Raw genomic sequence first — 27,619 nt, forward strand, 5'->3', positions numbered from 1 at the left:
AGGGCATTTGGCCTGAGTCCAGACATATACAAGTTGGGCAGAGAAGGGGGTGGGTCCCCAGGACCCACCGAGGAGCAGCTATGGAAGTACAGGGAAACCAAGGGTGTGGGGTCACATGGAGCAGGAAACTCAAATAAGATGAGGAAAGACGTTTTAAAGACGATCAGGGCTGGGACAGTGGTTCATGCCTGCAATCCCAATACTTTGGGAGGCTGAGACGAGAGGATAGCTTGAGGCCAGGAGTTTGAGACCAGCCTGGGCAACATAGGGAGACCTCATTTCTATAAATAAATAAATAAATAAATACCATTGGTACTTGGCATTTCAGGCTGGGAACAGCAAACACATGAAAGTTCTGAGGTAGGAAAGGGAAGTGATTAGCGCTTGCTCCTGGTTCCTTTATCAGACCTTAAAGAGATGCAGAGACATTTCAGGTACTCCTTGGCCGAGCTCCTTCAGGGAAGGCCTAAGTTCGTTTTTACTTCCCCTCTATTAATTTTTTTTTTTTTTTTTTTGGAGACAGAGTCTCATTCTGTCGCCCAGGCTGGAGCGCATGCAGTGGCACCATCTCAGCTCACTGCAACCTCCACCTCCCGGGCTCAAACGATTCTCCTGCCTCAGTCTTCCCAGTAACTGGGACCATAGGGACGCGTCACCACGATCGGCTAAGTTTTTTTATTTTTAGCAGAGATGGGGTTTCATCTTGTTGGCCAGGCTGGTTTCGAACTCCTGGCCTCAAGTGATCCACCTGCCTCCGTCCCACAAACTGCTGGGATTACAGGAGCGAGCCACCGCGCCTGGCCCTACTTCACTCCTAACGCCCACCATACGTGCTTCCAAATGTTTGCTGAATGACAAGGTGAACGAGTGAATGGGACTACGTGACTTCGGGCAGCAGGCAATCCTATTCCTTGAACCTCAGTTTCCTTTTTTGTAAAGCAAGCCTGTCTCTCGCTCTCTGCCCTAAAAGCCTGAGTTCTGGGCTTGAGATGAGCGCGTCCTGTAGGGCAGACTGCAGGTGGACGTTGAGCTGGGTCTTCTAGGAGGCCAGGATCCGGCCAGCTCTTGGGTCCGGTCCTCCCGCGGGACACCGCACGCCCAGTCCCAGCGCCGCCCCGCCCAACCTGCCTTTGTTCCCCCAGGCCCCGCCCTCTCCGCGCAGCTCGCTCCCCATTGCCCGGGGGGCGGGCCCTGGGCGCCCGGCTCCGCTGGGGGCGGGGCTGCGGGCGGCGGGCTGGGCCGTGTGCACCTGCGCGGTGTGTTTCCCGGCCGCAACCCCGCGCCAGCTGCAGCTCGTTGATCCGAGCCGGATCCTGAGCGGGGAACACGGGCTGAAGCGGCGGCGGCGGCCCCGCCCCGGGGCTCCATTGTTGAGGCTGCCGCGGCTCTGTCGGCTGCTCAGCTGCGCTCCAGTCGGCCCAGGCGCCGCGGCGAGGAGCGAGCGCTGCGAGGCGGCAGCCTGAGGTGAGAGGGCGCGACGGGCGACGGGGTCTCCGGACCGGGCGGGGGTCTCTGCCCCGCGCCTGGCGGCTCCGAGCTGGGCTCCGCAGGGTCTGAGGTTGGGATCCGGGGTCCTTGCTCCAGGGCTTTGTCTCGGCCTTGGGCGGCACCGGGGGCTTAGCGCCTGCTGCGGTACCTCGTGGGCCCGCGGGGTGTCCTGGTCGCCCTGCGGGTGAGGGCCGGTCCCTACTGCTCCCCGGCTCCCCGCGTCTGCCGCGGAGGGGACTGCATGGACCCAGGCGCTGGCTTCTGCCCGGTTCCCCGCAGCGTGGCTGGTCCCCGCGTGCAGCAGAGGGGGCCCTGCGAGGGCCCACTCGTGGGGCGGGGTCCGGGCCACCGCGAGAGGGAGACTCCGCCGCCCTCCTCGCCCTCCCTCGCAGCGAGACTGCTTCCCTAGACTCACCGAGGGGACTGCGCGGACCTTCGGACGAGGGAGTCCGTGACTCTGCGTGGGGGCTCTTTCCCGGCCCCGCATGAGGGCTTCCTGAGTGTTTTGTCACCTATATAGGTGGCTGCGTGGACCCGCGCGCGTGGGTAAATGCGAGGTCCTTTTTCAATACCGTGAATCCAAGTATTCGTGCTATTTTAAATCTGCAATTCCTTGACTCTCCAGAGGGTTTTTAGATTAATTTTTTTTCTATTACTTCCTAGCGTTTGTTGCATAGTTCAGAGTACTTGATTAAAACTTAACAGGTCTGCCTGGTACGGTGGCTCACGCCTGTAATCCGAGGACTTTGGGAGGTCTAGGCAGGCGGATCACTTGAGGTCAGGAGTTGGAGACCAACCTGGCCAACATGGTGAAACCCTGTCTCTACTAAAAATACAAAAATTAGTTGGGTGTGGTGGTGGGCGCCTGTAATCGCAGCTCCTCAGGAGGCTGAGGCAGGAGAATAGCTTGAACCCAGGAGGCGGAGGTGGCAGTGAGTGAAATGGCTGCACTGCACTCCAGCCTGGGCCATAGAGTGAGACTTCCTCTCAAAACAAAAACAAAAACAATGTACTGGGTCTACCTCTGGCTCTGGAATTTTCCTGGAAGGCCTTCTCTTCTGGGCTTCATTTTTCTCACTTTTGAGGATCGTAAACTACATAATTTCCAAGAATTTTTGCCCTACACCTTTAATTCTTTCAAGCAAATATAGCAGAGAAAAATTCTCTTCCCCGCAATGGTGTAAGGAAGTCTCTCACAGAAGGGGACACATGGGTATGGAGAAGACAGAGGGTATATATATATATATATATATGTTTTTTTTTTTTTTTTTTTTTTTTTTTGGTGACGGAGTTTTGCTCTGTTGCCCATGCTGGAGTGCAGTGGCAGGATCTTGGCCCACTGCAAGCTCCGCCTCCTGGCTTCACTCCATTCTCCTACCTCAGCCTCCCAAGCAGCTGGGACTATAGGCGCCTGCCACCATGCCCGGCTAATTTTTTGTATTTTTAGTAGAAACAGGATTTCACTGTGCTAGGCAGGATGGTCTCCATCTCCTGACTTCGTGATCTGCCCGCCTCGGCCTTCCAGAGTGCTGGGGATTACAGGTGTGAGCCACTGCGCCTGGCCGACAGAGGATGTATTTTTGAGCTCTACATTTCAGAGTTCTTTTCTCTAGCCCTGGCCTGGGTCCCAAACAGGGAACTTAATTCACTCTATCCCGAAGTATACTCTTGCTTTGATGCCATTGGTATGTTGTCCTAGAGATTTGCTGTGGCTGCTAGGAGTGTTTCAGAGTTAAGAACTGATGCAACCTCTCTTTTGTCAGTTTATGAGTCTATAAACCATCTTGTTTCCTTAGCGTTATCTCCCTGGAACTGGAAGGTCAGAGATGAAGTTTTCTTAGATTATAAGTCTCAGTCTTTGCTATCTACCTTCGTCTGTCTCCCATGTCACCTGCTGTTTTTTTTTCCCCCTGTTTTTCGTTTTAATGTTTTTATTGGATAGGTGTCTATTATTGCAGGCTACCTCAAAACATTTTTGGATATTGACAGGATATAAGTATGAATAATATGTAAAAGATAACTTATTCTAGTTCTTTTGAGCAGAGGATTTGGTTTTGATATGTGGCCCTATTAAAGCTTTTGTTAAGCCCAAGTACTTGCTGAACTTCAGTTCCCTTACCTGTAAAATGGAGTTAGTTGTTAATAATACCTGTTCTGCCTAACTCAGGAGATTGTTTTGAGGATCAAATGAAATAATGAATGTAATGGAATTTTGTAAATTTTAAATGAAATATTGTATTACCTAAGATTTTTTTTTTTAACGCCATATTAAGAATGGAATGAATCTGGGTTTTCCTTTGAAATCCGAAATATTTAATGTATAGAGAAGTTTTAATGTGTCTGTTGGGGAGCTGCATTAGGATTGTTTTCTATCTTTAATTGGCCAGTATTTTTTTATATTTTAGCATTTTTGGGGAACATCAAAATTTGTGTTTCAGTTATCATTAATATTTTACAAAGTTATTGAATGTGCATGATTTAATCTTTAACAATCTCTTCAATTATTTACATTCCCATGTAAAAAATTCAGTAATGAACGTCCATGTAAATAACATTCCCATGCTTTAATGAAGCATAATTTCTTGACATTGCAGTTTCTAAGTGCCCTGTGTTGAGGTTGGGAAAGCTAAAGGGCAGTCAGAGGTCAAGGTCAGCAAAGCGTCACCTTTGACATTTGAAATCCAGCAGCAGATATCACAGTGAACCCCATTCCAGCATCCAGGAAGTTTCTCTGCCCTGCCTCTCCTCCGGCCACCTCAGAATCTGTGTCTGCGGTGTTGGTCCTGCTTTCCTGTCTCTCCTCTGCCTTTTCTTTCTCTTCACCAACTTCTACCGAGTGCCTCTGATGTCTCAGACAGTGGCAGTGGGATTACAAAGGCTAATAAACCCAGCCCTGGTCCTCAAAGAATTTATGTTTTCTGTGCAGATATTAAGTGACACTGTCATATATAGTGTTGACAAACATTGATACAGATTTCCTGTGAAGTGCAGAAGCACCATCCTAGAAGCAGAGATGCAGAGGCAGCACTGGTGACTCACACGTGGAGAGCTGGAGTTCTTGGTCTAGTGGGATAAACTGACCTGGACATCATTTCAGTGCAGCGGAGAGTGAGTGCTGGGATGGGCTCCCTTGGGGCATCTGGGGCTGGGTTTGTCTGGTGTTTAGTCTCCTGCCTGGTACTTAGAGTTTATCAGTAAGATGAGCATTGGGAGGCTTCTAAGTGAAAAGAAAGGCAATCACTTACCTGAAACCTAAAATTTGTAGGTGTTCTGGGCCATTTATAATTCACTGAATCTGTTTTGTCAGAACAAGTCTATCATTTATTGTTTTGGATGGAGTGTGGCCAGCCCTGCCTTGCGATGTAAGGAAATCAGGAAACGCTTGTCAGGTGTCAACACTGTGCCAGGAACTCTTCTAGGGGTTTCCACGTGAATCACTGTATTCATTTCTGTTGCTGCTTTACCACATTTCCACAAATTTAGTGGCTTAAAACAATTGAAATTGTATCATCTCACAGTTCTATGGGGCAGAAGACTGACGTGGATGTGACTGGGCAAAAATCACCATGTGGGCTGGGCTGCATTCCTCACTGGAGAATTGTTTCCAAGTGCTTTTGGCCAAATATAGTTCCTTGTGGTTGCAGGACTGAGGTGTCTGTTCCCTTGCTCTCCATCTGTTGGGAGCTGCCCTCAGCTCCTGAGGCCTCTATCTGGTCTTTGTACGTGGTCCCATCAGCTCAGGACTAGGTAGGCCAGGGACCTGGTCAGGCTCTCCCGTTCCCCTTTGTGCATTTCTCTTCTTGCACTCGGAGAAAGTTCTATTCCCTATTTTAAAATATTTTTTTGAGATGGAATCTCGCACTGTTGCCCAGGCTGGAGTGCAGTAGCATGATCTCAGCTCACTGCAACCTCTACCTCCTGGGTTCAAGTGATTCCCCTGCTTCAGCCTCCTGAGTAGCTGGGACTACAGTTGCCCGCGATGACACCCAACTAATTTTTGTATTTTTAGTAGAGATGGGTTTCACCATTTTAGCCAGGATGGTCTCCATCTCTTGATCTCGTGATCTGCCTGCCTTAGCCTTCCAAAGTGTGGAGATTACGGGTGTGAGCCACCGCGCCTGGCCAGTTCTATGCTCTTAGAGGCTCATGGGATTAGATTGGACCTCCCTGGATAGCCCAGGATACTCTTCCTAAGGCCTGTGGCCAAGCCCTTTTGCTGCACGACATAGTCACAGGTCTCGGGGGTTGGAATCTCCCACCACAGTTACGGATCCACTTACTACAGCAGCCTGGGAGGTGCTTTTTGTCACCTCTGGTTAACAGATATCAATTATTTATTTATTTATTTATTTAATTTTTTTGCAAGTTGGCAGGAACATGAAGGTCCCTTTTTTTTTTTTTTTTTTTTTTTCTTTTGAGACGGAGTCTCATTCTCTTGCCCGGGCTGAAGTGCAGTGGTGCAGTCTTGGCTCACCACAACTTCCACCTCCCAGGTTCAAGCAGTTCTCCTGCCTCAGCCTCCTAAGTAGCTGGGACCACAGGCACGTGCCACCAAGCCTGGCTAATTTTTGTATTTTTAGTACAGACGGGGTTTCAGTATGTTGGCCAGGCTGGTCACAAAATCCTGACCTCGTGATCCACCCAACTTGGCCTCCCAAAGTGCTGGGATTACAGGCGTGAGCGACCACACCCAGCCATGAAGATCCTTCTTAAATGAAAAAACCGTTCCTCTGACTTGATGTGAGGCTGTTGGTGAGACTGATAGCAGTGGAGACAGGTCCATCAGAAATGGAGCTAAACTTTGTTTTCTGGAGTATTTTGATGGCCTGCCCTGATCATGTAAGTTTTGCTAAGAAGTCATTAGAGTAATTCCTCTACTGGAAGAAATACCATATGGGGAATTTGGGACCTTCCCTTTTCAAGTTTTGCACAAAGGACTCTTCATGGGCGAAAAGTACATGATTCCAGGTCCATTTCTAGAATGGAAACAGCTGCATCAACCCAACAGCGATTCACATTCCTGAGTTTGAGAGAATCTGATTGTTTCAAGGCTGAAGCCAAAAGCCCAATAAACAATGTTTGTACCTTTATTCATAGTTAGGAATTAGGTGCATCCTGTGGTCAAGCAAACAACTGATGGTGGTCACCAAGTAGTTTAAAACCAAGTAGGACCTCATTTTATCATGTGGGTGTTTTTGATTTTCTTAACTAAGTTTTTATTTTCCTGTGCAATAAATGACAAACTCTGACTTGAAATGCATTTCCTTTAATAAACCAGAATCTAGGGCCGGGCGCGGTGGTTCACGCCTGTAATCCCAGACTTTGGGAGACCGAGGAGGGTGGATCACGAGGTCAGGAGATTGAGACCATCCTGGCTATGGTGAAACCCTGCCTCTACTAAAAATACAAAAAATTAGCCGGGCATGGTGGCGGGCGCCTGTAGTCCCAGGTACTCGGGAGGCTGAGGCAGGAGAATGGCGTGAACCTGGGAGGCAGACCTTGCAGTGAGCGGAGATCACGCCACTGCACTCCAGCCTGAATGACAAAGCAAGACTGTCTCAAAAAAAAAAAAAAAAGAAAAAAAAAGAAACCAGAATGTATAGTCCTAAGGTTTTTAACCTGGCTTTCAGGACTTTATGAAGTCCCCAAAATCCTGTGCAACAATTTTGTGTATCTGCATCCATGTGTGTTTATGGGGAGATGATTTATAGCTCTCCATACTTTTTCAAAGTGGTTGGATTCCAAAAAATTTTATTATACACCACTTTGGCCTGGTGTGGTGGCTCACACCTGTAATCCCAGAACTTAGGGAGGCTGAGGCAGTAGGATCCACTGAGGTCAGCAATTTAAGACCAGCAACATAGCAAGACCTCCACCTCTACCAAAAAAAAAAAAAAAAAGAGAGAAAGAATGCTGGGCATGGTGGTGCACACCTGTGGTTCTAGCTGCTCGAGAGGTTGATCACCTGATCCCAATAATTTGAGGCTGTAGTAAGTTAGAATTATACCACCGCACTCCAGCCCAGGCAACAGAGCAAGACCCTCTCTCAAACAAAAACAAAAAACCATATCACTTAATATACTATTGTTGTTGGTCAAATATCAGATTTTGTTTAAAAACTAAATACTCTTTTTTTTTTTTTTTGAGATGGAGTCTCGCTCTGTCGCCCAGGCTGGAGTGCAGTGGCATAGTCTCAGCTCACTGCAAGCTCCGCCTCCTGGGTTCACACCATTCTCCTGCCTCAACCTCCTGAGTAGCTGGGACTACAGGCGCCTGCCAGCACGCCTGGCTAGTATTTTGTATTTTTAGTAGAGACGGGGTTTCACCGTGTTAGCCAGGATGGTCTCGATCTCCTGACCTCGTGATCCGCCCACGTTGGCTTCCCAAAGTGCTGGGATTACAGGTAAATACTCATTTTTAGCAAAGTTGTACAGGCCTACAGTTCTAAGAGTCAGAAATTAACAAGGCTTAGGACAAAACCCAGCAATCCCCCACCTTACCCTTCTCCACTCTGATCCCTGCTCCTTGGAGGTTACTGTGTTTATGTTTTAGCTCGTTCTTCTAGATTGTGTGAAAGACAGGGAGGTGTCCTACTATGGAAGACAAGGATTCAGGCTGCTTACCTTCCCCGCTCCTCCTGTTGCCCACGTTTTTCTCCCCCATCCTCTCAGTATAATTATTGTGCTAGTGAGGCCAGGCACGGTGGCTCGTGACTTATCCCAGATTTTTGGGAGGCCGAGGTGGGCAGATCACTTGAGGCCAGGAGTTGAAGGCCAGCCTGGCCAACACAGTGAAACCCCGTCTCTACTAAAAAATACAAAAATTAGTCAGTTGTAGTGTTGCACACCTGTAGTTCCAGCTACTCAGGAGGATAAGGCACAAGAATTGCTTGAACCTGAGAGGTGGAGGTTGCAGTGAGCTGAGATCGCACCATAAGCTGAGATTGCACCACTGCACTCCAACCTGGGCAACAGAGGTAGACTCTGTCTCAAAAAAAATTATTGTGATAGTGGGATACATAGTATAATAGTGTATATATTTAGTATTCTTCCTGGTTTTTGGCCCACAGCTTCTAAAACCCTTGTAATTTCCTGAGTGATAGGAACATCATTGGTTATAATATTTGGTCTTAGGTTTCAATACCTGACACAAGAGCTTCTAAGACTTTGGGAATCTCTGGGGCGATAGGAGTGTCTTTTGTATGATAATGAGATGACAGGGGGCTTCGGCCCCTAGACAGGTTCAGGATCAGGGCTGGTTGCCAGAAAGATGAGTCATGATTATAGAGTTGGACATGTCAGCCCCACACCTACCTCTGGGAGGGGAGATGAGACAGGCTGGAGATTGAGCTAGTCACGGGTAGCCAGTGACTTAATCATGTTGATGTTATTAAAACTCCATAAAACCCTCTAAATACTGGGTTTGGGGAGCTTCTGGTTTGGTGAACTCATTTGGTGCTGGGGAGGTGGCACTTCCAGGCATGGGAGCCTCGACCTCTCTGCCCCGTGGTGTGCCCTGTGCCTCTCTTGCATTTGGCTGTTCCCGTGTTCTCTTCTTTGTAATAAACCAATAAGAGTAAGTAAGTGCCAAGCACTTTGCGTCTGTCACCTCTCTTACTTTTTCAGCAACACTGTGTGGCAGATAATGTCCTCATTTTGCCGGTGACAAAATGAGACTGATGCATTGAGTAACTTGCTCAAGGTCACATAATAAGCGGAATTCAAGCTCTGACTCCGAAGCCTGTGCTTTTAACGAGCATGCTGCATACGCGGCCTCTTTATTTGTTAGGAGTTTCGGTGTCTCTAGGGCCTGACACCAAGTTGACCGTCGTGTCCTAGAGCTGTTATAAGGGAGCTTTTAGCGGCCCTGCTGAGAACAGAGCCAGCACCTCCGGATTGGCAGGGCAGGGGCTGTTCCTGCTGGGAGCTGCAGGTCACTCCCTGTAGCCCTTGGCTGATCTTGCTCATCCACTCCCTCCCTCATTCAGTAGTTCCTGAGTGCCGCCTCTGTGCGGAGGAGAAGGAGGCAGCCTTCCAGCCCAGGTGGGGCCTGCAGGTACACAAAGGGAGAGGCAGCTGTGCGCTGAGCTGGCTGTAGGCTGGGACAGTGTGGCTCCAGAGGTGGCGATAGAATGCTCTGGGACTGCAGAGAGAACACATGCTTGTGAAAGGGAGGAAGGGGCAGTCACCGCAGAGGAGGTGTACTTGAGTTGGACTTTGAGGGAGGAGTTGGATTTCCACAGTGGAACCGAGCAGCTGAGGCTTTCTCAGCAGCTGAAGATTACAGCCAGCCAGCCTCAAATGTTCAGTTTTTCCTGAATTCCCTTTTTTAAGAGAGTGCAGTAAGTTTTCAACAGAGATAAAGCAGTCACCTCCATGTCATTCATGTTCTGCAAATCCTATGTGTAGTTGTTGATGCTTAGCAGATGGGGGCAGCCTGGGCCATAAGAGAAGAGCCTGTGTGTCCACTTGTTTGGACATCAGTCAGGTGTGGCACAGGGCAGTGATCACTGCCTTCCCCTGAGGACCTCAGTTGTACTTTTATGTGGAGAGGACAAAGAAAGCTGTTGTACAGGGGGCAGGAGACATTTCAACTGCAAAGCAAGGCACAAAATACACATAGTCTGTGCCCTGCATGAGAAACCTAGCAGAACTGTGTGCTGATTCCACCCCTGCCTCCCCTTCTGAGAGCGAACCGTCCATTGTACCATGGTGGAAGGCATTTCTGAAGCCTCTGCAATCGGAGTGATCTGTTACTTGCCCATTGAGCCTTGGGGCAGCAACCAGATGGTGTGGCTGAAACACAGGCCTTGGCCAGACGTGGTTGGTCATGTTGGTTCTGCCACTGATTGTGAATTACAAAACCTTGGAGAAGTCATTGTCTTTGTGTGTGCCTCTCATGTAAGATGGGGAACACTGTGGCCATTGCAGAAAAGCAGATAGGTGGAGCGAGTATGGAGTGCTTTGTGTGTGTGTGTCATACGGTGAATGAAATGGCACTGATTGACGTTATTGATAGTAATAACAGGTTTAATTCAGGAATAAAACTGGTAAAGTAGGCCAGGTGCGGTGACTTACGCCTGTATTCCCAGCACTTTGGGAGGCCAAGGCGGACGGATCATGAGGTCAGGAGTTTGAGACCAGCCTGGCCAATATGGTGAAACCCCATCTTTGCTAAAAATACAAAAATTAGCTGGGTGTGGTGGTAGTCCTGGGTGTGCCTGTAGTCCCAGCTACTTGAGAGGCTGAAGCAGGAGAATCGTTTGAACCCGGGAGGTGGAGGTTACAGTGAGCCGAGATGGTGTCACTGCACTCCAGCCTGGGCTAGAGAGTGAAACTCCATCTCAAAAAAAAAAAAACCTGGTAAAGTATTTTACCCAGCCTAGGTACATGTGGTAGAGCCGAATGAAAGCTTAGAAAAAGATGACTTGAGAACTAGCCCAGCAGAGGAATCAGGTGGGATGTGTTGTTACTGAGTAAGTGAAATTTGCACCTGCTTTCTCCCAGGCCTCGCTGAGTTGTGTACAACAGAGAGCTCAGGTGTTGGGGGCAGTTGACCGGTTGAAGAATGCATTGCTATTATGTGAGGAACATTGGGCTTTGAAAAAGCAGAACTGGATCCACGTTCTTGCCTGGTAACTCTAACTATCATCTAGTTTGTAAAGGGGAATACAGTTCACTGAAAAATTCTTATGACCGTGGGGAAAGGATTGGGGCGTCTGCATTGGTGTGTGTAATATAGGTCATATGAAAGAGCATTTAGGCTGGAGGGAGACTTTTCATCTCTATAACTTTACTTTCACAGGACAATTCCATCATGATTTGAAGATTTTTGAGTCAAAACTACATTGTTCTGCTATGTGTTTTGGGGCAAATTTATACATACAATTTGCTTAAATATTTCAGATGATACAAGAATATATGTGTAGCATAAAAAGCTGAAATTTGCATTTCCCCTTCTCTAGAAGTAACCATTGTGAATAGTTAAGTCTGTATTCCGCTATTTTGTGTATTATAAATACACTGTGAATATATGAGTCTATATAGACATATATGTTACAGAAACACATTTTTAGAGATGGAATATTGCTGTGTTGCCCATGCTAGTCTCAAACTCCTGGGCTCAAGTGATCCTCTCGCCTCAGCCTCCCAAAGTTTTGGAATTACAGGCGTGAGCCACCGTGCCTGTCCTGGATGAGTATATTTACTAATTGCTAAGTTACTCTGTTCATTACGTGTCTATTGAACTCCCCCATGTGCCAAGCATTGTTCTGAATACCTTATATGCACCAATTGACTTAATTTTTAGAGAAGCTCTATTGTTGTGTCCCTTTTACAGTGAGGAAACTGAACCACAGAGAGGCTGGGGACGTTGTCTAACATCACACAGCCAGTGCTGTTGGAATTGAGGTTGGAACCCAGACAGCTGGCTTCAGATCTCTTAGCTGTTATCATAGATGGCACACCCAAACCTTAGGGCCACCTCCCAAGCCTTGCCTGAGCTCTGCCTGAGCTCTGCGAGAGCCGTGTATGTGAGGTTTCTTTCCTCTTTAAGAACACAAGTCTTGGAATTGTCCCAGACCCTGGTAGGAGCTCTTGAGGACCAAAAAACAGGGGTTCTTCAAGCCTGCCCCAAGGCCAGATCTCTGATTTAGCTACTTGGAAGGCAGACGTGGAAGAGAGTAATTTTGCCAGAACAAAAAGTCAAGATTTCTGGGCTGACTCGGCCAGATGCGGTGGCTCATGCCTGTAATCCCAGCACTTTGGGAGGCCGAGGCAGGTGGATCACCTGAGGTCGGGAGTTCGAGAGCAGCCTGGCCAACAAGTTGAAACTCCATCTGTACTAAAAATATAAAAATTAACTGGGCGTGGTGCTGGGCGCCTGTAACTCCAGCTACCAGGGAGGCTGAGGCAGAATTGTTTGAACCCGGGAGGCAGAGGTGGCAGTGAGCTAAGATTGCACCACTGCAGTGCAGATTGGGTGACAGAGTGAGACTCCATCTCAAAAAAAAAAAAAAAAAAAAAAAGAGGGAAGGGGAATGGCTGGGCTGTCTCATCCTGGGGAAGAGGCCCTACAGCAGCCGTAGGACCTTGGCCACTTGGTTGGAAAAGAAGGAAGGAAAAGCTTCACCCATGGCGGTGACCTGGACTGCAGAAACCACACTAAACAGTCCACGTCCTGGAGCCTGGCCACCCCATTTGCTTCTCTTCTCCTTGGGTAGAGGGTGTGGGGAGCTTTCTACCCTGGAGGCTGAGCAGTGCAGCTTCTAACCAGGGTAGGCGTTTGTCTGTTCCTGGGAATACAGACAGCATTCTCATAAGCAGCCCAAATACTCCTGAACAGCTTTTTGTAGGGTGGGGTGGAGCGGGGCAGAGGGTCATTTTGACTCATAGGTACCTTTTCCACTTTCACGGCTGATAACTGTGTTACAGATTAAAGTTTTGTTTTTGATACTGAAGAGGGCTTAAGAGAGTGAGCTATTATGGCACATCTAAGTCTGCTAAAATAGAACCGCGGGGTAGTGTAGGAAAATCTCTTCTAAATTATGGATCATATATGGTGAACATTAGAAGCCATGTGTACCTAAGTTGACAAATCAAAACATGGCTTGTCTTTGGGTGACCCAGGTAAGTCTGGATGCCACTGCGCCTTGTGTGAACACAGGATGCTGAGGTGTAGGGATCAACAGGCTTTTTCTGGACATCTTGCACTTCTCCCTTGGGGTAAAGTGGGGCAGCAGTAGGAGCACACAGCTGTTGGGTCCCTAATATTTGTCAGCTGTTTTACATGTGGGATTCCATTTAATGCAATCTTAGAGGTAAAATTATTTTATTGAAGATGAAGATAGAAGCTTAGAGAAGTTAAGAAAATTGTTCAAGGTCACGTCATTTGTTTTGTTTTTTTTTTTTTTTTTTTTTTGAGACAGAGTTTTGCTCTTCTTGTCTAGGCTGGAGTGCAATGGCGTGATCTTGGCTCACCACAACCTCTGCTTCCCAAGTTCAAGTGATTCTCCTGCCTCAGCCTCCCGAGTAGCTGGGATGACAGGCATGAGCCACCACACCAGGCTGATTTCATATTTTTAGTAGGGACGGGGTTTTTCCATGTTGGTTAGGCTGGTCTTGAACTCCCAACCTTGGGTGATCCGCCCAACTCGGCCTCCCAAAGTGCTGGGATTACAGGTGTGAGCCACCACGCCTGGGCAGGGCCATGTAATTTAAGTGGAAAGATGAAGTACTTGATGAACTCAGAAGTTTGACTTCAAAGCCCTTGATCTTTCCATAACACATGGTTCCTTCCCCGGTTAGTGGGGAGTGACTGAAGAACTCAAGGAAGTTGTGTTTTGTGGAAAGAAGACCTGAGGGGTGTATGGTCTTTCCAGGCTTGGAATTGCCATGCTGGGCTTCTGAATTGTGTAGCTGGGCCATAGAGAGAGAAGCCCCTCATTTAAGACTTATTCTTTGGGGGAAATAAAGGAAGGCCGCCCACATGAGACAGGCAGAGATGACTTTCTCAGAGCTGCTGTGGCAAGGGAGTCGGCACCATCACTTGCGTGTGGCAGAGACTGACATGCAAGTGAGTGGCAGATGAGGAGTGGGGAAGCTTCAGGATGGAAAAGAATGGCTCTCAGTGGAGGCTGTTGTGGGGGCTGGAGGCGGCTGTGCAGAAGTGGGGTGTCCTATGTGATTCGTTAGGGGTGTATTTGGCTTTCTTTGAATTATCCTAAATGGAAATAGGGGCCAAAATTAGGGTGGCTGTCAGTTTTGAGTCAAGTCCTGGCCACGGACAGAATCGTGGTTTAGTTTCTGGGTTGTGGAGAGAGAGCAGTCTGGCTTCCTGTCTCATGTGCTAGCCTGGCTGGCCTCCTAGCTGTTTACTGTAGATAGGGGATTGGTTTCCTGGGTGGGCAGCTACAGGTTGTGGTCTGAGTTCTGTCTTTATACATATGATCAGGCATGTTCTGTTTGTATATTCAGTCCCTCATTTTTCTTGTCAGTAAAAATATCAAATGACAAATTGGATACATTGGGAACTTTTTAGATGTCTGTGTCCCCTGGAGGAAGTTTTCACGTTCACATTTAATCAGAATGAATATAAACAATTGGGCCATTTATCTTGAAGTTGTAAAATAGGAAATCTTCAACAATACTACCTCAGCGCCATTTCCTGTCTGTCCATCGTTAGGGAATGTGTTTTTATCCCCCGCCGGCTCATCGTCCACCAGTTTGTGGTTGATCCACTTCTCTATACGTCTTGTCTTGTGTGCATCTCATTGTTTGCTAGTGTTAGCTTTCCCCTTCGTCAGTGTAGTTTATTTGTGTAGCCTCTGTTGGTAGGAAGTTATTTGTGGAATTTGTGAATGGAAGGGACCTTGGAGGTCTGCTAGGTCAGCCCAGTGATTTTCAAGATAAACAGAAATACAGGGAAATGTTCCAGCTTCTTTGGTGGCAAAACCAGGAATAGAAAGCAGTGTTCTTTGTGCCACAATGTCATTGGAAGACAACTCAAGGTGGGCCTAAAATGCAGAGTAACTAACTTTCATTTATCTCTGCTTCTGACTCTTGTTATCAGACATTTTAAATTGACCTTAATGTGTTCGCAGAAATATGAAAAGTTCTGACTTGTTTACATATAAGGTACTTCTTTGCCTACTCATTTGGTTGTTTTTTTCAACAGGATTGAAAAGACATTGTTATAAACTGAATGTTAATGTCCCCTCCAGATTCTTGTACTGGAACCCTAACTGCCAGTGTGATGGTATTAGGGGATAGGACCTTTGAGAGGTGATTAGGGTTAGATGAGGTCATGAGCGTGGGCCCTGGTCTGACAGGATTAGTGCCCTTAGAAGTAGAGAAACCAGGCCGGGTGTGGTGGCTCACACCTGTAATCCCAGCACTGCCTAGCTAATTTTTAAATTTTTTGTAAGGTCAGAGTCTTGCTGTGTTGTCCAGAGTGGTTTCAAACTCCTGGCCTCAAGCAGTCCTCTCACCTCAGCCTCTCAAAGCACTGGATTACAGGCGTGAGCCACACGCCCAGCCCAGTGATTTTTTGTTGTTAAGATCAAGGACGGGTTCCCTGGCTTGGCATTCAAGGCTCATGATCTGGGCGTGATATGCAAGTTGGGTTGCAGTGTTTCCATTCCCGCCATCAGCCTTGCATTCCAACTTGTTGCCTAAGCGCTGTTCTGAAGCCCAGCCTGAGAGCTGCATTTAGAATTTATACCTTCTCATCTCTTCATCTTCTTTGCCTATGTTCTTATCTCCATCTGGGACATCGTCTTCACCTGTGTTCTTATTTCCGTCTGGGACATCGTCTTTGCCTATGTACTTATCTCCATCTGGGACATCGTCTTCACCTGTGTTCTTATTTCCGTCTGGGACATCGTCTTTGCCTATGTACTTATCTCCATCTGGGACATCGTCTTCACCTGTGTTCTTATTTCCGTCTGGGACATCGTCTTCGCCTATGTTCTTATCTCCATCTGGGACATCATCTCCACACTTCTGCCTCTTTAAATCTTCTCCATCCTTCAAGACTTGAAATACTCACTTCCTTTACATGATCCCCGCTCTGACATCCAAGCTAGAATTAATCTTTCTTCCTTTGAACTCTGATAGTGATTAATGTTTTTCATCCTTTAATTATGCAGCAGTCCTGTGTGTTAGATATTATTATTTCCCCAGTTTTTCATAGTTACTCTGAAAATATTTACTGTAGTCATATATTTTGAGTATGTAATATGAGCGACATTCAAAAGGTCCTGGAGAGTGAAAGGCAGTCCTACTCCCATCACTGCTCTGTGACCACTGTTGCCAGTTTTGTTTGTTTGTTTGCTTGTTTGTTTTTCCAAGATGGAGTCTTGCTCTGTCACCAGGCTGGCGTGATCTCAGCTCACTGCAACCTCCACCTCCTGGGTTCAAGCGATTCTCCTGCCTCAACCTCCTGAGTGGCTGGGACTACAGGCGCGCGCCACTATGCCCAGATTATTTTTGTATTTTTAGTAGAGACGGGGTTTCACCGTGTTGGCCAGGATGGTCTGGATATCTTGGCTTCTTGATCCACCTGCCTCAGCCTCTCAAGGTGCTGGGATTACATGTGTGAGCGACTGCACCCAGCCTATGTATCTTCTTTTTAAAACACAGATGTTGGCATAAGATAAACAGTGTTCTCCATCAGTTCCCCACTGGTAAATATTTAGGTTATTCCCAACCGTTTGGATTAATCAATGCTGAGTTGTACGTAATTCTTCCATATTTGCATCAATATGTTCATAGGATGCATTGCTAGAAATGGAATTGTGGGATTCAGGGTTCTGCACATTTTAAATGTTGATGGGTGTTGCTCGATTCCCTTCTGTTAGGGCCATACTGTTATCTCACTGTCAATGTGTAAGGGCGCCTATTTCTATTTCCTTGCCAACAGTTTGTTCTGACATCACACACACACATAAAAATAGCCCTTTGTTCCAAAAACATGGACATTTTACCTTTCTACTTAAAGTGTGAGCACACTGACTGAAGCTCTGTGTTGCAGTGATATGTGCTGCTAGGATTGTGGCTCTGTTTTGAATTTGCTAGCCAGGCTATGGCTTTCCAGTCAGTTATTTTTTGTTTTCTTCATGTTGTTCCTGCCGTTGGGCTGGGGTAACCTGTGTGAATTTCCTTCTACTGCCCAGCCAGATTTCCTTTCCAGTGGATGGGCTTAGTGTCTCATATGGCAGTCCTGTTTCCTGGTGATCTGGGCTTAGTGTGTCATCCGGCAGCCCTGTTTCCTGGTGATCTGGGCTGAGTGGCTCCATGAGAAGTTGCACCCATCTTCTCCAGTAGTGCGTCTTTTCACAGCAAGCAAAACATTTTCACCACTTTTCTAGCGGTACAGGCACTAGCTCTTTTCTGGGCATCAGGAGACCTGGCTTTGTTCTGGTTCAAGCAACAGCTGGTGAGTTACCAAAGACAAGTCGCATCTGGCCCCTGGTCCTTTGCTTTATAAGTGAATCGCAGTCCGAGTGGGCATCACTGCCCTGGTCTCTATGCGGTGCTGAGTGTTGTGGGGATGATGGCTAAGTGTCAGGATGCATTTCCACTGCTAGGGGATTACAGGCCAGCCAAAGACACAGGAGGAAAGCTAACAGCCCTGGGCAGGTACACACAACGAGAGGAGTTTGAAAGGGTGGTTCCAAGTTCCTTGGTGTGATTGATGTGATCACAATAAACATTTTATCTCTAAGTCTTGGGCCATTGGACCAAGAGAAGAGAGAGCTGGTGTTGAGTTGTAGTGAGAGGTGTGTGGTTCGTGTGCCTGCTGAGCCTGGCTGGGACTCAATTCCATTGAGTCCCATTCCATTTTACCTTCTGTTTCCACCTTTTTCGTGCTCCTGCTTGTTTCTCCAGAAAAAAATGCAATAAATTGCTTTCAAAAACTTTACAAAAGCCATAGATGCTTATTGAAAATAGTTCAAATGATATGGAAGACAGAAAGATAGTGAGTGTTTTTCTGTTGTGTGTTTGGATGAATGTGTCTTTGGGGTAGTCACTATTAACACTGGGTGTATTTCCTTCCAGATCTTTTCCAGTGTACCTACAAATACATATGTACACTTTGTAAAAAACAAAATAGTACCTGATAAACATTGAGTTCCCCTACTCCCACTGCACAGTCTACATGGACATCCTTTCATGGTGATACGATGAGACCTGATCGACTCCTTTTGTTCGCTGGAGGGGCAGGTAATAATAGCTACAGATAACTCACCTTCAGTGGGCATTTACCATGTGACAGGGTCTGTGCTCCGGGCAGGCTACATGAAGTGGGTCTTAAGGCTTTTTACAACAATGCTATGGGTGAACACAGTAATTGTTAACATTTTGCAAATGATAGAATTGCAGTAGAGAGAAGCAAAGCTGCTTGCTCAAACTCATGGCATGATTCCTGAGAGAGAGAGAACACTTTTAAAACAATTGTTGCTATAATCAGGTGATTTATGATCATTTCAAGAAATAGTGCATTCAGCGAATACATTTCAGGGTCTGGTACAGTCTGGGAGCTGGTCCTGAAAATGCACTGGGCTAGAGGTAAGGGAGCGGTCCATTGGCCCTGGACCGCTAGTGCAAGGAGGGAGGTCCCGGGGAGAGGGGGTATGGAGAGGAGGTCTCTGAACAAACCTTGCAACATCCATTTCTGCTGAGTCTGGTCCGAGGTCTGGGTCTTGACATGCACACTTTTCAGAGATACTTGGTTTTGATTTTTATCATGGCTCACCTGAGCAGCCATGGTTTCAAACTGCCTGGAGATGTGGTCTGGAAGGCCAGTGCTATGCCCATCCTTCCCGCTCCTGCAGGAGGGGAGTCATCCTGGACTAGAGGGCTTTGCCTGTAATCAGCTATCTCATAATAAGTGGATTTGATGCTGGTTTCGCTAGGTCAGGAAATTTCCCATTTGGAAGGAAAACTGATACTTGTTTTTGGGTTTTGCTGAGGAGTCACAGGGTTTAGAGCAGGGACTGGAGGTTTGTTGAGACACACGTGAGTGCACTCAAACATCTTCCATGAAACGTGGAAATAAAGACAGTGTTCCAGAGAGGTCCCTGGCTTTGGGATATACATATTTCAGTAACAGAATGGCACTGGATGTCTGCTGAATTTTTTTCATGCTATTTTGGCAAATTTTATTTGGGTGTGTGTCTCCTTTACAGACGGTATGACATCAGTTTTTGCCACCAAGTATTTACAGCCATTGGTCCCTCCTATGTGGGTCACTTTTGTGCCGTGGTTTCTTTGGGTAAATTGTAGGTCTCCTACCCAAAGCACATTGCCCATTTCAAGGTGCTCCTGGTTTCTGAACACCTGTGGCAGTGCCTTCCCTGTAGGTGAATCCAGCGGAGAAAGTACCCCTCCCCAGGAGGTGGGGACTGGTGATTGCCTGAGTGAGGAGGCCGGGGATGAGCCCTGGACTAGAATTTGGGACTGGCTGCTTTTTCCTTCCCCTCCTCTCCCTCCTATTTTGCCACCACCCCCACTTTTTAAAAATTTCTTATTAAAAATTAAGCAATTATTTTGGTTTCCTTTATTCGCTATTCCTTTCTAATCGCATGCAGAGTGAGCCTAGGACAGTGGAAAGGAAAGTTGTACTTAGCTTCAGATGATCCTACCAGTCCCGCATTGAGGGGCTTCCGCCAGGCAGCATCGTCAAGTGGCGTTGAGGTTCTCCTTTCAGTCCTCAGCGTTAACCAGCAGAGGCAGGTGGTACTTATTCCTGGTTAATGTTGAGGAAGTTGAGCTCAAAGTGGCTAAGGGAACTTCCCAAAGTCACATAGGAAGTAGCAGAGTAGAACCAAACACAGATTGTCTCTGAATCAGGCAGGTCGTCCGATTCCAAAATGGGCTCTTAATTTTTGGAGGTCAAAAAGCTGAACAGACACAGATATTTCTTTTTTTTTTTTTTTTTTTTTTCTTTTTGAGCTAGGGTTTTGCTCTGCTGCCTAGGCTGGTCTAGGCTCAAGCTGTCCTCCTGCCTTAGCGTTCTGAGTGCTGGGCTTACAGGTTGGTGTCACCACACCCAACCGAACAGACATTTCTTGAAAGAAGACATACAAATGGCCAAAAAATATGTGAAAAAAATGTTCAGTATCACTTACAATCAGAGAAATGCAAATCAAAACCGCAGTGAGGTATCATCTCACCGATTAGGATGGGTATTATCAAAAAGACAAAAAATAACAAGTGCTGGCAAGGATATGGAGACAAGGGAGCTCTTACAGGGTGTAGGGGGGTGTAAACTAGAGCAGCTGGCTGGGCGCGGGGTGCACGCGGACATCCCAGCACTTTGGGAGGCCGAGATGGGCAGATCACCTGATGTCAGGAGTTTGAAACCAGCTTGGCCAACATGGTGAAACCCCGTCTCTACTAAAAACACAAAAATTATCTGGGCATGGTGGATCACACCTGTAATCCCAGCACTGTTGGGCGACTGAGGTGGGCGGATCACTTGAGGCCAGGAGTTCAAGACCAGCCTGGCCAACGTGGTGAAACCGCATCTCTACTAAAAAATACAAAAATTTGCCAGGTGCAGTGGCAGGCGCCTGTAATCCCCGCTACTCAGGAGGCCGAGGCATGAGAACCACTGGAACCCGGGAGGCGGATGCTACAGTGAGCGAGCCGAGATTGCACCACTATACTCCAGCTTGGGCAACAGTGAGACTCTGTCTCAAAGAGAAAAATGAAAAAGAGTAAGAGTAAGCTAGGGCACCCACTATGGCAAACAGTATGGAAGTCCCTCAGAAAACTGCAAATGAAATTACAGTGTGATCCAGCAGTCCCACTACAGTGTAGATACCCAAAGAAAAGGAAATCAGTGTTGGAGGGGCATCCACACCTCTGTGTTTCCTGCAGCACTGTTCACCATAGCCAAGGTATGGAATCAGCCTCGGTGTCCAACAGCAGATGATGGATAGAGAAAATGTGGTCTTTATACACAGTGGAGTACTAGTCAGCCATAACACAGGATGAAGTCCTGTTATTCTCAACAATGTGGATGGAACTGGAAGATATTATGTGAAATAAGCCAGGGACAGAAAGTTACACAGCATATATTCTCTTATGTGGAAGGCAAAAGGAGTGGATCTCATGGAAGTTGAAAGTAGACAGAGGATCCTAGAGCGTTGGAAGGGTGGGGGAAGAGGGAGATAGGGAGAAATTTGTTAAAGGATGCAAAATTAGAGCTGGATAGGAGTAAGTTCTAGTGTTTTATAACATAGGACGACTATAGTTAACAAGAATATATAGTTTCAGGCTGGGCACCATGGCTCATGTATGTAATCCTAGCACTTTGGGAGGCTGAGATGGGTGGATCACCTGAAGTCAGGAGTTTGAGAGCAGCCTGGCCAATGTGGTGAAACCCCATCTCTACTAAAAATACAAAAATTAGCCGGGCATAGTGGTGGGTGCCTGTAACCCCAGCTACCAGGGAGGCCGAGGCAGGAGAATAGCTTGAACCTGGGAAGCAGATGTTGCAGTAAGCTGAGATCACACCACTGCACTCCAGCCTGGGCAACAGAGCAAGACTTTGTCTCACAAAAAAAAAAAAAAAAAAAAAAAAGAATATATAGTTCCAGATAATTGGAGGAAGGGTATTGAACGTTACCAACACAAAGAAATGATAAATGTTTGAGATGGTGGATATGCTAATTACGCTGATCACATAAATTACATGTAATATAACATCACTATGTGTACTCCATACATATGTAGAGTGCACAATTATGTGTCAATTTAAAAAGAAAAAGCTGAACTTAGATTGCAATGGCTAAGTAGTTAGCTTTTTCATATTTTTGATATAGACCCGGGGCATTTATTTTAAGTAAACTACCCTTGGCTTCAGGAAATGTTTAGTATTTGAATTTTAGCCTTGCATTTTATTATACAGAGAAGTAAAACTGTAGGCTTGCTTTAGATACAGTCACAGGGGTTTGCCGTGATGACTTTTTGTGTAATGAGGGGGAAATATACCTTAATTAATAGGCATACATGCTCATTTTTCTCCCTCGTACACATTTTTAGTTGTTGTCCAGGCATTGTGATACTTATGTAAACAGTATGTGATATCTTAGGTAGGAATCAGAATTTTAAGGTAAGAATACTTAGAGTTATATATTTTTCAAGCTTTCAAAGTGGACATTTTACATGTCTATTATATAACTGTAATTAAATTTTCAGAAAGACAATACCTGTCTCATATGGGTGATGCTCTAGCATGTTTTGTTTGTTTGTTTCTTTCTTTTCTTTTGTTTTGTTTTGTTTTTTTTTTTTTTTTGGAGACAGTGTCTCACTTTCTCCCAGACTGGAATGTAGTGGTGCAATCATGGCTCACTACAGCCTCAGCCTCATAGGCTCGAGAGATCCTCCCACCTCAGCCTCTCAAGTAGCTGGGACCACAGGTGTACAACACCATGCCCAGCTAATGTTTAAAATTTTTTGCAGAGACAGGGCCTCCCTCTGTTGCTCAGGCTGGTCTGGAATTCCTGGGTTCAAGTGATTCTCCTGCTTCATTCTCCCAAAGTGTTGTGATTACAGTCATGTGCCACTGCCTGGCCGCATATAAGTGGGATGATGACTTTAGCCTAGGAGTTCCACACCAGCCTGGGAACATGGCTCAAGACCCTGTCTCTACAAGAACTAAAAAAATTAACTGGTCGTGGTGGTACCTGCCTGTGGTCCCAGCTACTCCAGGAGGCTGAGGCAGGAGGATAACTTGAGCCCAGGAGTCAAAGCTGCAGTGAGCTCTGTTCTTGTCATTGCATTCCAGCCTGGGTGACAGAGTGAGACCTTGTCTCTTAAAAAAAGTTAATGGCTACCTGATTATTCATAGGAAAAAAACCTGAACTCTGATCTAAACCTTATACCTCGTACAAAAATTAACTCAAAATGGATCATGGACTAAAATGTACAGTGCAAAATAAAGATGAAAAGAGGAGCTAGAGACTGGGAGAAACTATTTGCAAACCAGATGTCTGATAAAGGACTCATATCTATAATATATAAAGAACTATCAAAATTCAGCAGTGAAACCAAATCATCTACTTTGAAAATGAATAAAAGACCTGAAGAGGCATTTCAGATAACATATAAGCACAGGAAAAGATGTTCAACATCATGAGCCATCAGAAAAATGCACACTAAAGCCACATCACTATACACCTATCAGAATGCCTAAAATAAAAGGTAGTAACAAGACCAATGCTGGTGAGGATGCAAGGAAATGGGATCACTCACACTTGGCTGGTGGGAATGGAAGATGGTACAGCCATTCTGGAAAACAGCTGACAGTTTCTGAAAAAACTAAATGTGCAATTGCCATAGGATGCAGCAGTCACATTCATGGGCAGTTATCCCAGAGAAATGAAGACTTATGTTCACACAAAAGCCTTTATGTATCTGTTCATAGCAGCATTATTTATAAAGGCTAGAAACTGGAAACAGCCTGGAAACTGCTCAGCAGGTGAATGGTTAAACAAACTGGTGCACCCAGGCCCCAGATACCACTCTGCAGTAGTTAATGACATCGTTGTTCATCAGTCTTTCAAACTAGAAACCACTATCATGCTTAATCCCCTTTTTTCCATCCTGGGTCTGAGTGGACTTCATTTTGCATTTCTTTCCAATGCATTTTCCCTCTGTCCTTTCTGGTTGCGCCTCATGCCTCATTTGAACTATTGTAAGAGCCACTGAATTGTTTCTCTGCCTCATCATGGAATCCTTTCTACACTTGATGCCCCGCATTGTCATTGGAACAATCTTTCCAAAACATGAACAAACTAACTTAAAGGAATATCCCACGTAGCCTTCCAAATAAGTATAAGCTTTCTGTTAGAAGTTTTACTTCTTGTCTATAGGGAACCCCAGAACTCTAGAGAGACGGATTTGCTGTCTGCATTTTAAGATCAGGCAGAAATCCCTGGAGGGGCCCATGTGGAATATTGGCACAAATACTGGTTGTAGAATCAGAAGCCCTCATATCCTGGTTCTAACACCAGCTGGATGTTCTTGGGAAAGTTTTGGTTTCATAACCTCAGAAACTCCATTTCTTAAGAAATGGAGATGAGGAAGCTTACTGAAGGGATCACACAAGGCTGCTGGGAGGAGCGGATGAGGGGCTTGGTGAAAATGCTGTGTAATCCATGAAGCCCGTTATATGTGTGAGAAGTGGAGCTGTGTGAATAGCGGTTCTGGAATCACTGTATGAAAACGATGGAAAGCACATTCATATTTCTGCCTGATGATACCACTGGGCACCTGTGTTGTACATGCCTGCAACATGAGTGAGGCCCGGGTCAGTACGGCTCACAGTTTGGTTTTCATGCAGTTAGAAAGGCCCGAGAGGACCCTTCCCCCCTCCAGCTGTAGGAAGGAGGTGGCTGTCTCCTGCCTATATTTGGTGGAATTGTCTGTGGTTCCTTAGGGACAGGAATGCAGGGAGTGGGGGGGGAGAAAGCCGGCCTGACTGCTCGCTAGTCAGCCTTCCCCCACGGAGGAGTGGAGGGGTCATTTCGTGGTAACCTGCCACGTCTTTCTTAACCCATCTGCTCTTAGAAATGACCAGCATGACAAGTAAAAGACCCGTTAGAGACAGATGGGCTGTGTGTCCCCTGCGTTTATGGCTTTGTGGCCTCAGAGCTGTCAGGACTCGATAGCTTTCTGGGGAATGCTGGGTCAGCCAAGGGGCTGAAAATAGTGAGAGGAAGAAAATTCCCCCTCGCTGCTCTGCTCTGGGAGTGGTTACTGAGGAGAGCAGCATGGAGAGCCCAGCCGTGGGGTCCCTCTCAAGCACGCCCTCACCGCAGTGGGAATGCAGGTCTCAACCTCCCTAGGCCTCCGTGATTTTCGTCTGTCACATACTCACCTCCAGCAGGGATGTCTATGGTGATGAGATGAGGGAGCATCATAGCAGATGTGGCACTTAGTAGGCTTGCGATGAGTGGACGCTGGCGTCAGTGGAACAGGAGACTGGGCGCTGCGTGTGGACGCACTCACGTGCTGGTGGCATGGGTGGACAGAGGAGAGAGGGACGCTCTGCCATTCTCCTTTTGGCCTGTCACCCCCGCTGTTTTGAACAGAATCCCTGAGTGTATTCTGTTGCCCCAGTCAACTTGGTAGGCTGATTGCTCAGTTTTCTGCTTCCACATTTGATTTCTTATGAATGGGAAAAGGAATACTTCAGTTACTTTTCTGGTTGATGGCATATATTCCTTGATATCACCTTAATGCTTTTTAATTTCTATGTATTTTGGATTCTGGAGCTTGCCTGACATCTGTGGTTTTATGCCTCACCCTCTCGCGTAACTGTTGGCCACACCAGGACCAGAGAGAAGTGACCAGACCGATTGGTAGCAGGGCTAGGACTGGAATTCCCCAGCCTTTTGGCACCCAGCAGGCTCTGTTTTCTGTATTGCACTGCTCTTCCCTATTTCGACCCCTGTTAGGACAGTGGATGTGAAATGTAGCTGGGCGCTTTTGGGGGTGTGTTAGGAGTGTGGCAGATGCCTCAGACTGGCATTTTCCCCTGATTCTGAATTCTCATGGCTCAGAGTCAGTCTCTAGGCTACGGACCGGGAAGATACAGGAAGTTGTTTTGTGTGGCAAACTTTGCCTGGGCATTTTTTTCACCCGGCAATTTATTTGGTTTGGACTGGAATAAATCTCTGATATTGGTTTCTTTGCCAATATTATTAGGGAGTCGAGCCTGACTTGTTAACTTAGCCCGATTCGTAGTGCTTAGAATCTCAGTGAGTGTGTGTTGAACTGAGCGGAAGTGTGAGAACATCTTGGATAGTGGTTTGCAAACCTAGCTGCATCTGGGGGGCTGTGAAAAAAGCATGCGTGCTTACTCCAGACCAGTTGAAATAGAATCTGCAGGAATGGAGCCTGGGCAGCTATAGTGCTGTTAAAAACCGATATACCATAAAGGTTGAGATCCACTGATCCACAGTGAATTGGAGTCCTGGATCATAGACATGCCTTATGCTTTCACCAGCTTAGAATGGTTCTTGTGCTTTAGAACTGTGAAAAAAAGTGTTATGCAAACAAATGTGGAAATAGCCTAAATGCCACCTCCTGTTACTACCTGCCATGAAGTATATTTACCAGTTATTCACTCTATTCTGATCTCTACCCGTTCCACCTTTTCTTCATGGAACAATGATTTGACAGTTGGTTATGCAGAACCAGAGTAAGTGTAGTTTGATTGGCGGGAAACAATTTTGGGTATGAAGTACTCTTTAGGCATTTATTGAACTCTTGTTTGTACCACTGCTGTGCTGGACAGTTTATAAATATTCCTTCTTTAAACAAGGCCTATGGAGTCAGGCTGCCTGCGTCTTGCTAACTAGCTGTGTCATCTGGGGCAAGTTTTTAAGCTTATATAAACCTGACTTTCAGCTATGAAATGGGATGACAAGGAGTCATTATCATCTCACAGGATTGTGCAAATGTGTGTGTAAAGTGCTTAGTTTGGTGCCTAACACATAGTAACTACTCAGTAAAGTTATTATTACACCATCATCATCATATTTAAATGTAAATATTAAGAGCTAATAAATTTGTAAAGGTAGTATATACCCTTACGCCTTGAACCAAAGACTAGTTTAGTTTTAAGTGGTTGGGTTAATTTATCACTTAAATATTAGCCTCTTGAATACCTTGAATTTCAATTGAACGTAGCCAGAGGATTTCATAATTGGACTGTTGCCTCTGGAAGTTGGAGCTTTGTTTGGTTGGTTGGTTTCACTTCCTACACTAAGCATGTGGCTGTGTGCATCTTTATGGTGACTTCCGGTACTGGGGAATCAAAGCTTCATTCGCTTCTTTGGAGGAGATGATCTTATGCCATATGAAGCACTCAGACTTCGTTAACTATGTACCATCCAGACAAGACCAGGTGCTTCCCATGGCAGCCTGTCCTTTTCTTAGCTCTCTCATCAATCTAGCCTGTTCCTTCTATTCCTCTTTCTATTAGAACTCCTCTTCGAACAAGGAATGTTGTTTTGTCACTGCTAGGTCCCCAGCAATTAGTAATGCCTAGCACATACTAGGTGCCTCCTGAATGTTAATAGGTGATAATCTAGCAGAACACAAGATAAATCCGCAGGTTGAGATTTAAGCTGTGTGGTATGAACGCTGCATTGGCAAACTTATTGAATTAATTTTGTTAATACAAGTTTAACATGTCTTAGTAACTGACTTAGTTCAGTAATCATTTACTGAGTGTCTTCTAGGCCAGACATTTTTGTTAATACAAGTTTAACATGTCTCAGTAACTGACTCAGTTCAGTAATCATTTACTGAGTGTCTTCTAGGCCAGACATTTTTGTTAATACAAGTTTAACATGTCTTAGTAACTGACTTAGTTCAGTAATCATTTACTGAGTGTCTTCTAGGCCAGACATTGGGGACAGAAAGGTAATAATATATGATCCCTGCCTCATGCACAGGAAGTCTAGTGTGATGGACAGACATGTGCCAATGGCTGCCATGGAATATGGTGAGTATTAAGATAAAGGGGCACCCTGTGTGCCCTTGGAGCACAGAGCAGGGCTTGTGTTATGGGAACATGGGCTGCATGTGAAAACACAATTTAAATTAAT

At 46.2% G+C, this 27,619-nt stretch overlaps 1 protein-coding gene and 1 pseudogene across 5 annotated transcripts in view; one reads left to right on the top strand and one right to left on the bottom strand.

The window, feature by feature from the left end:
* Nucleotides 1-656: 656 nt before the first annotated feature.
* LOC135971384 (uncharacterized) lies at nt 657-2,095 on the bottom strand (annotated as a pseudogene).
* Nucleotides 1,412-27,619, top strand: part of LOC135971385 (SH3 domain and tetratricopeptide repeat-containing protein 1-like) — a 42,587-nt gene continuing 16,379 nt past the window's right edge. For 3 of the 5 annotated variants that reach the window (XM_065546572.2, XM_065546575.2, XM_073993974.1), the window contains exon 1: nt 27,469-27,516. In XM_065546572.2, the coding sequence (XP_065402644.1) occupies nt 27,490-27,516 (27 nt within the window). In that variant the 5' untranslated portion in view covers nt 27,469-27,489. Of the gene's footprint in view, nt 1,465-4,459; nt 4,597-27,468; nt 27,517-27,619 lie in introns of those variants that run through there. The other 2 variants (XM_073993975.1, XR_012413981.1) reach the window with 2 other exon arrangements.

Source organism: Macaca fascicularis, chromosome 6 (genome assembly GCF_037993035.2).
Source record: "Macaca fascicularis isolate 582-1 chromosome 6, T2T-MFA8v1.1".
Taxonomy (NCBI): Eukaryota; Metazoa; Chordata; class Mammalia; order Primates; family Cercopithecidae; genus Macaca; species Macaca fascicularis.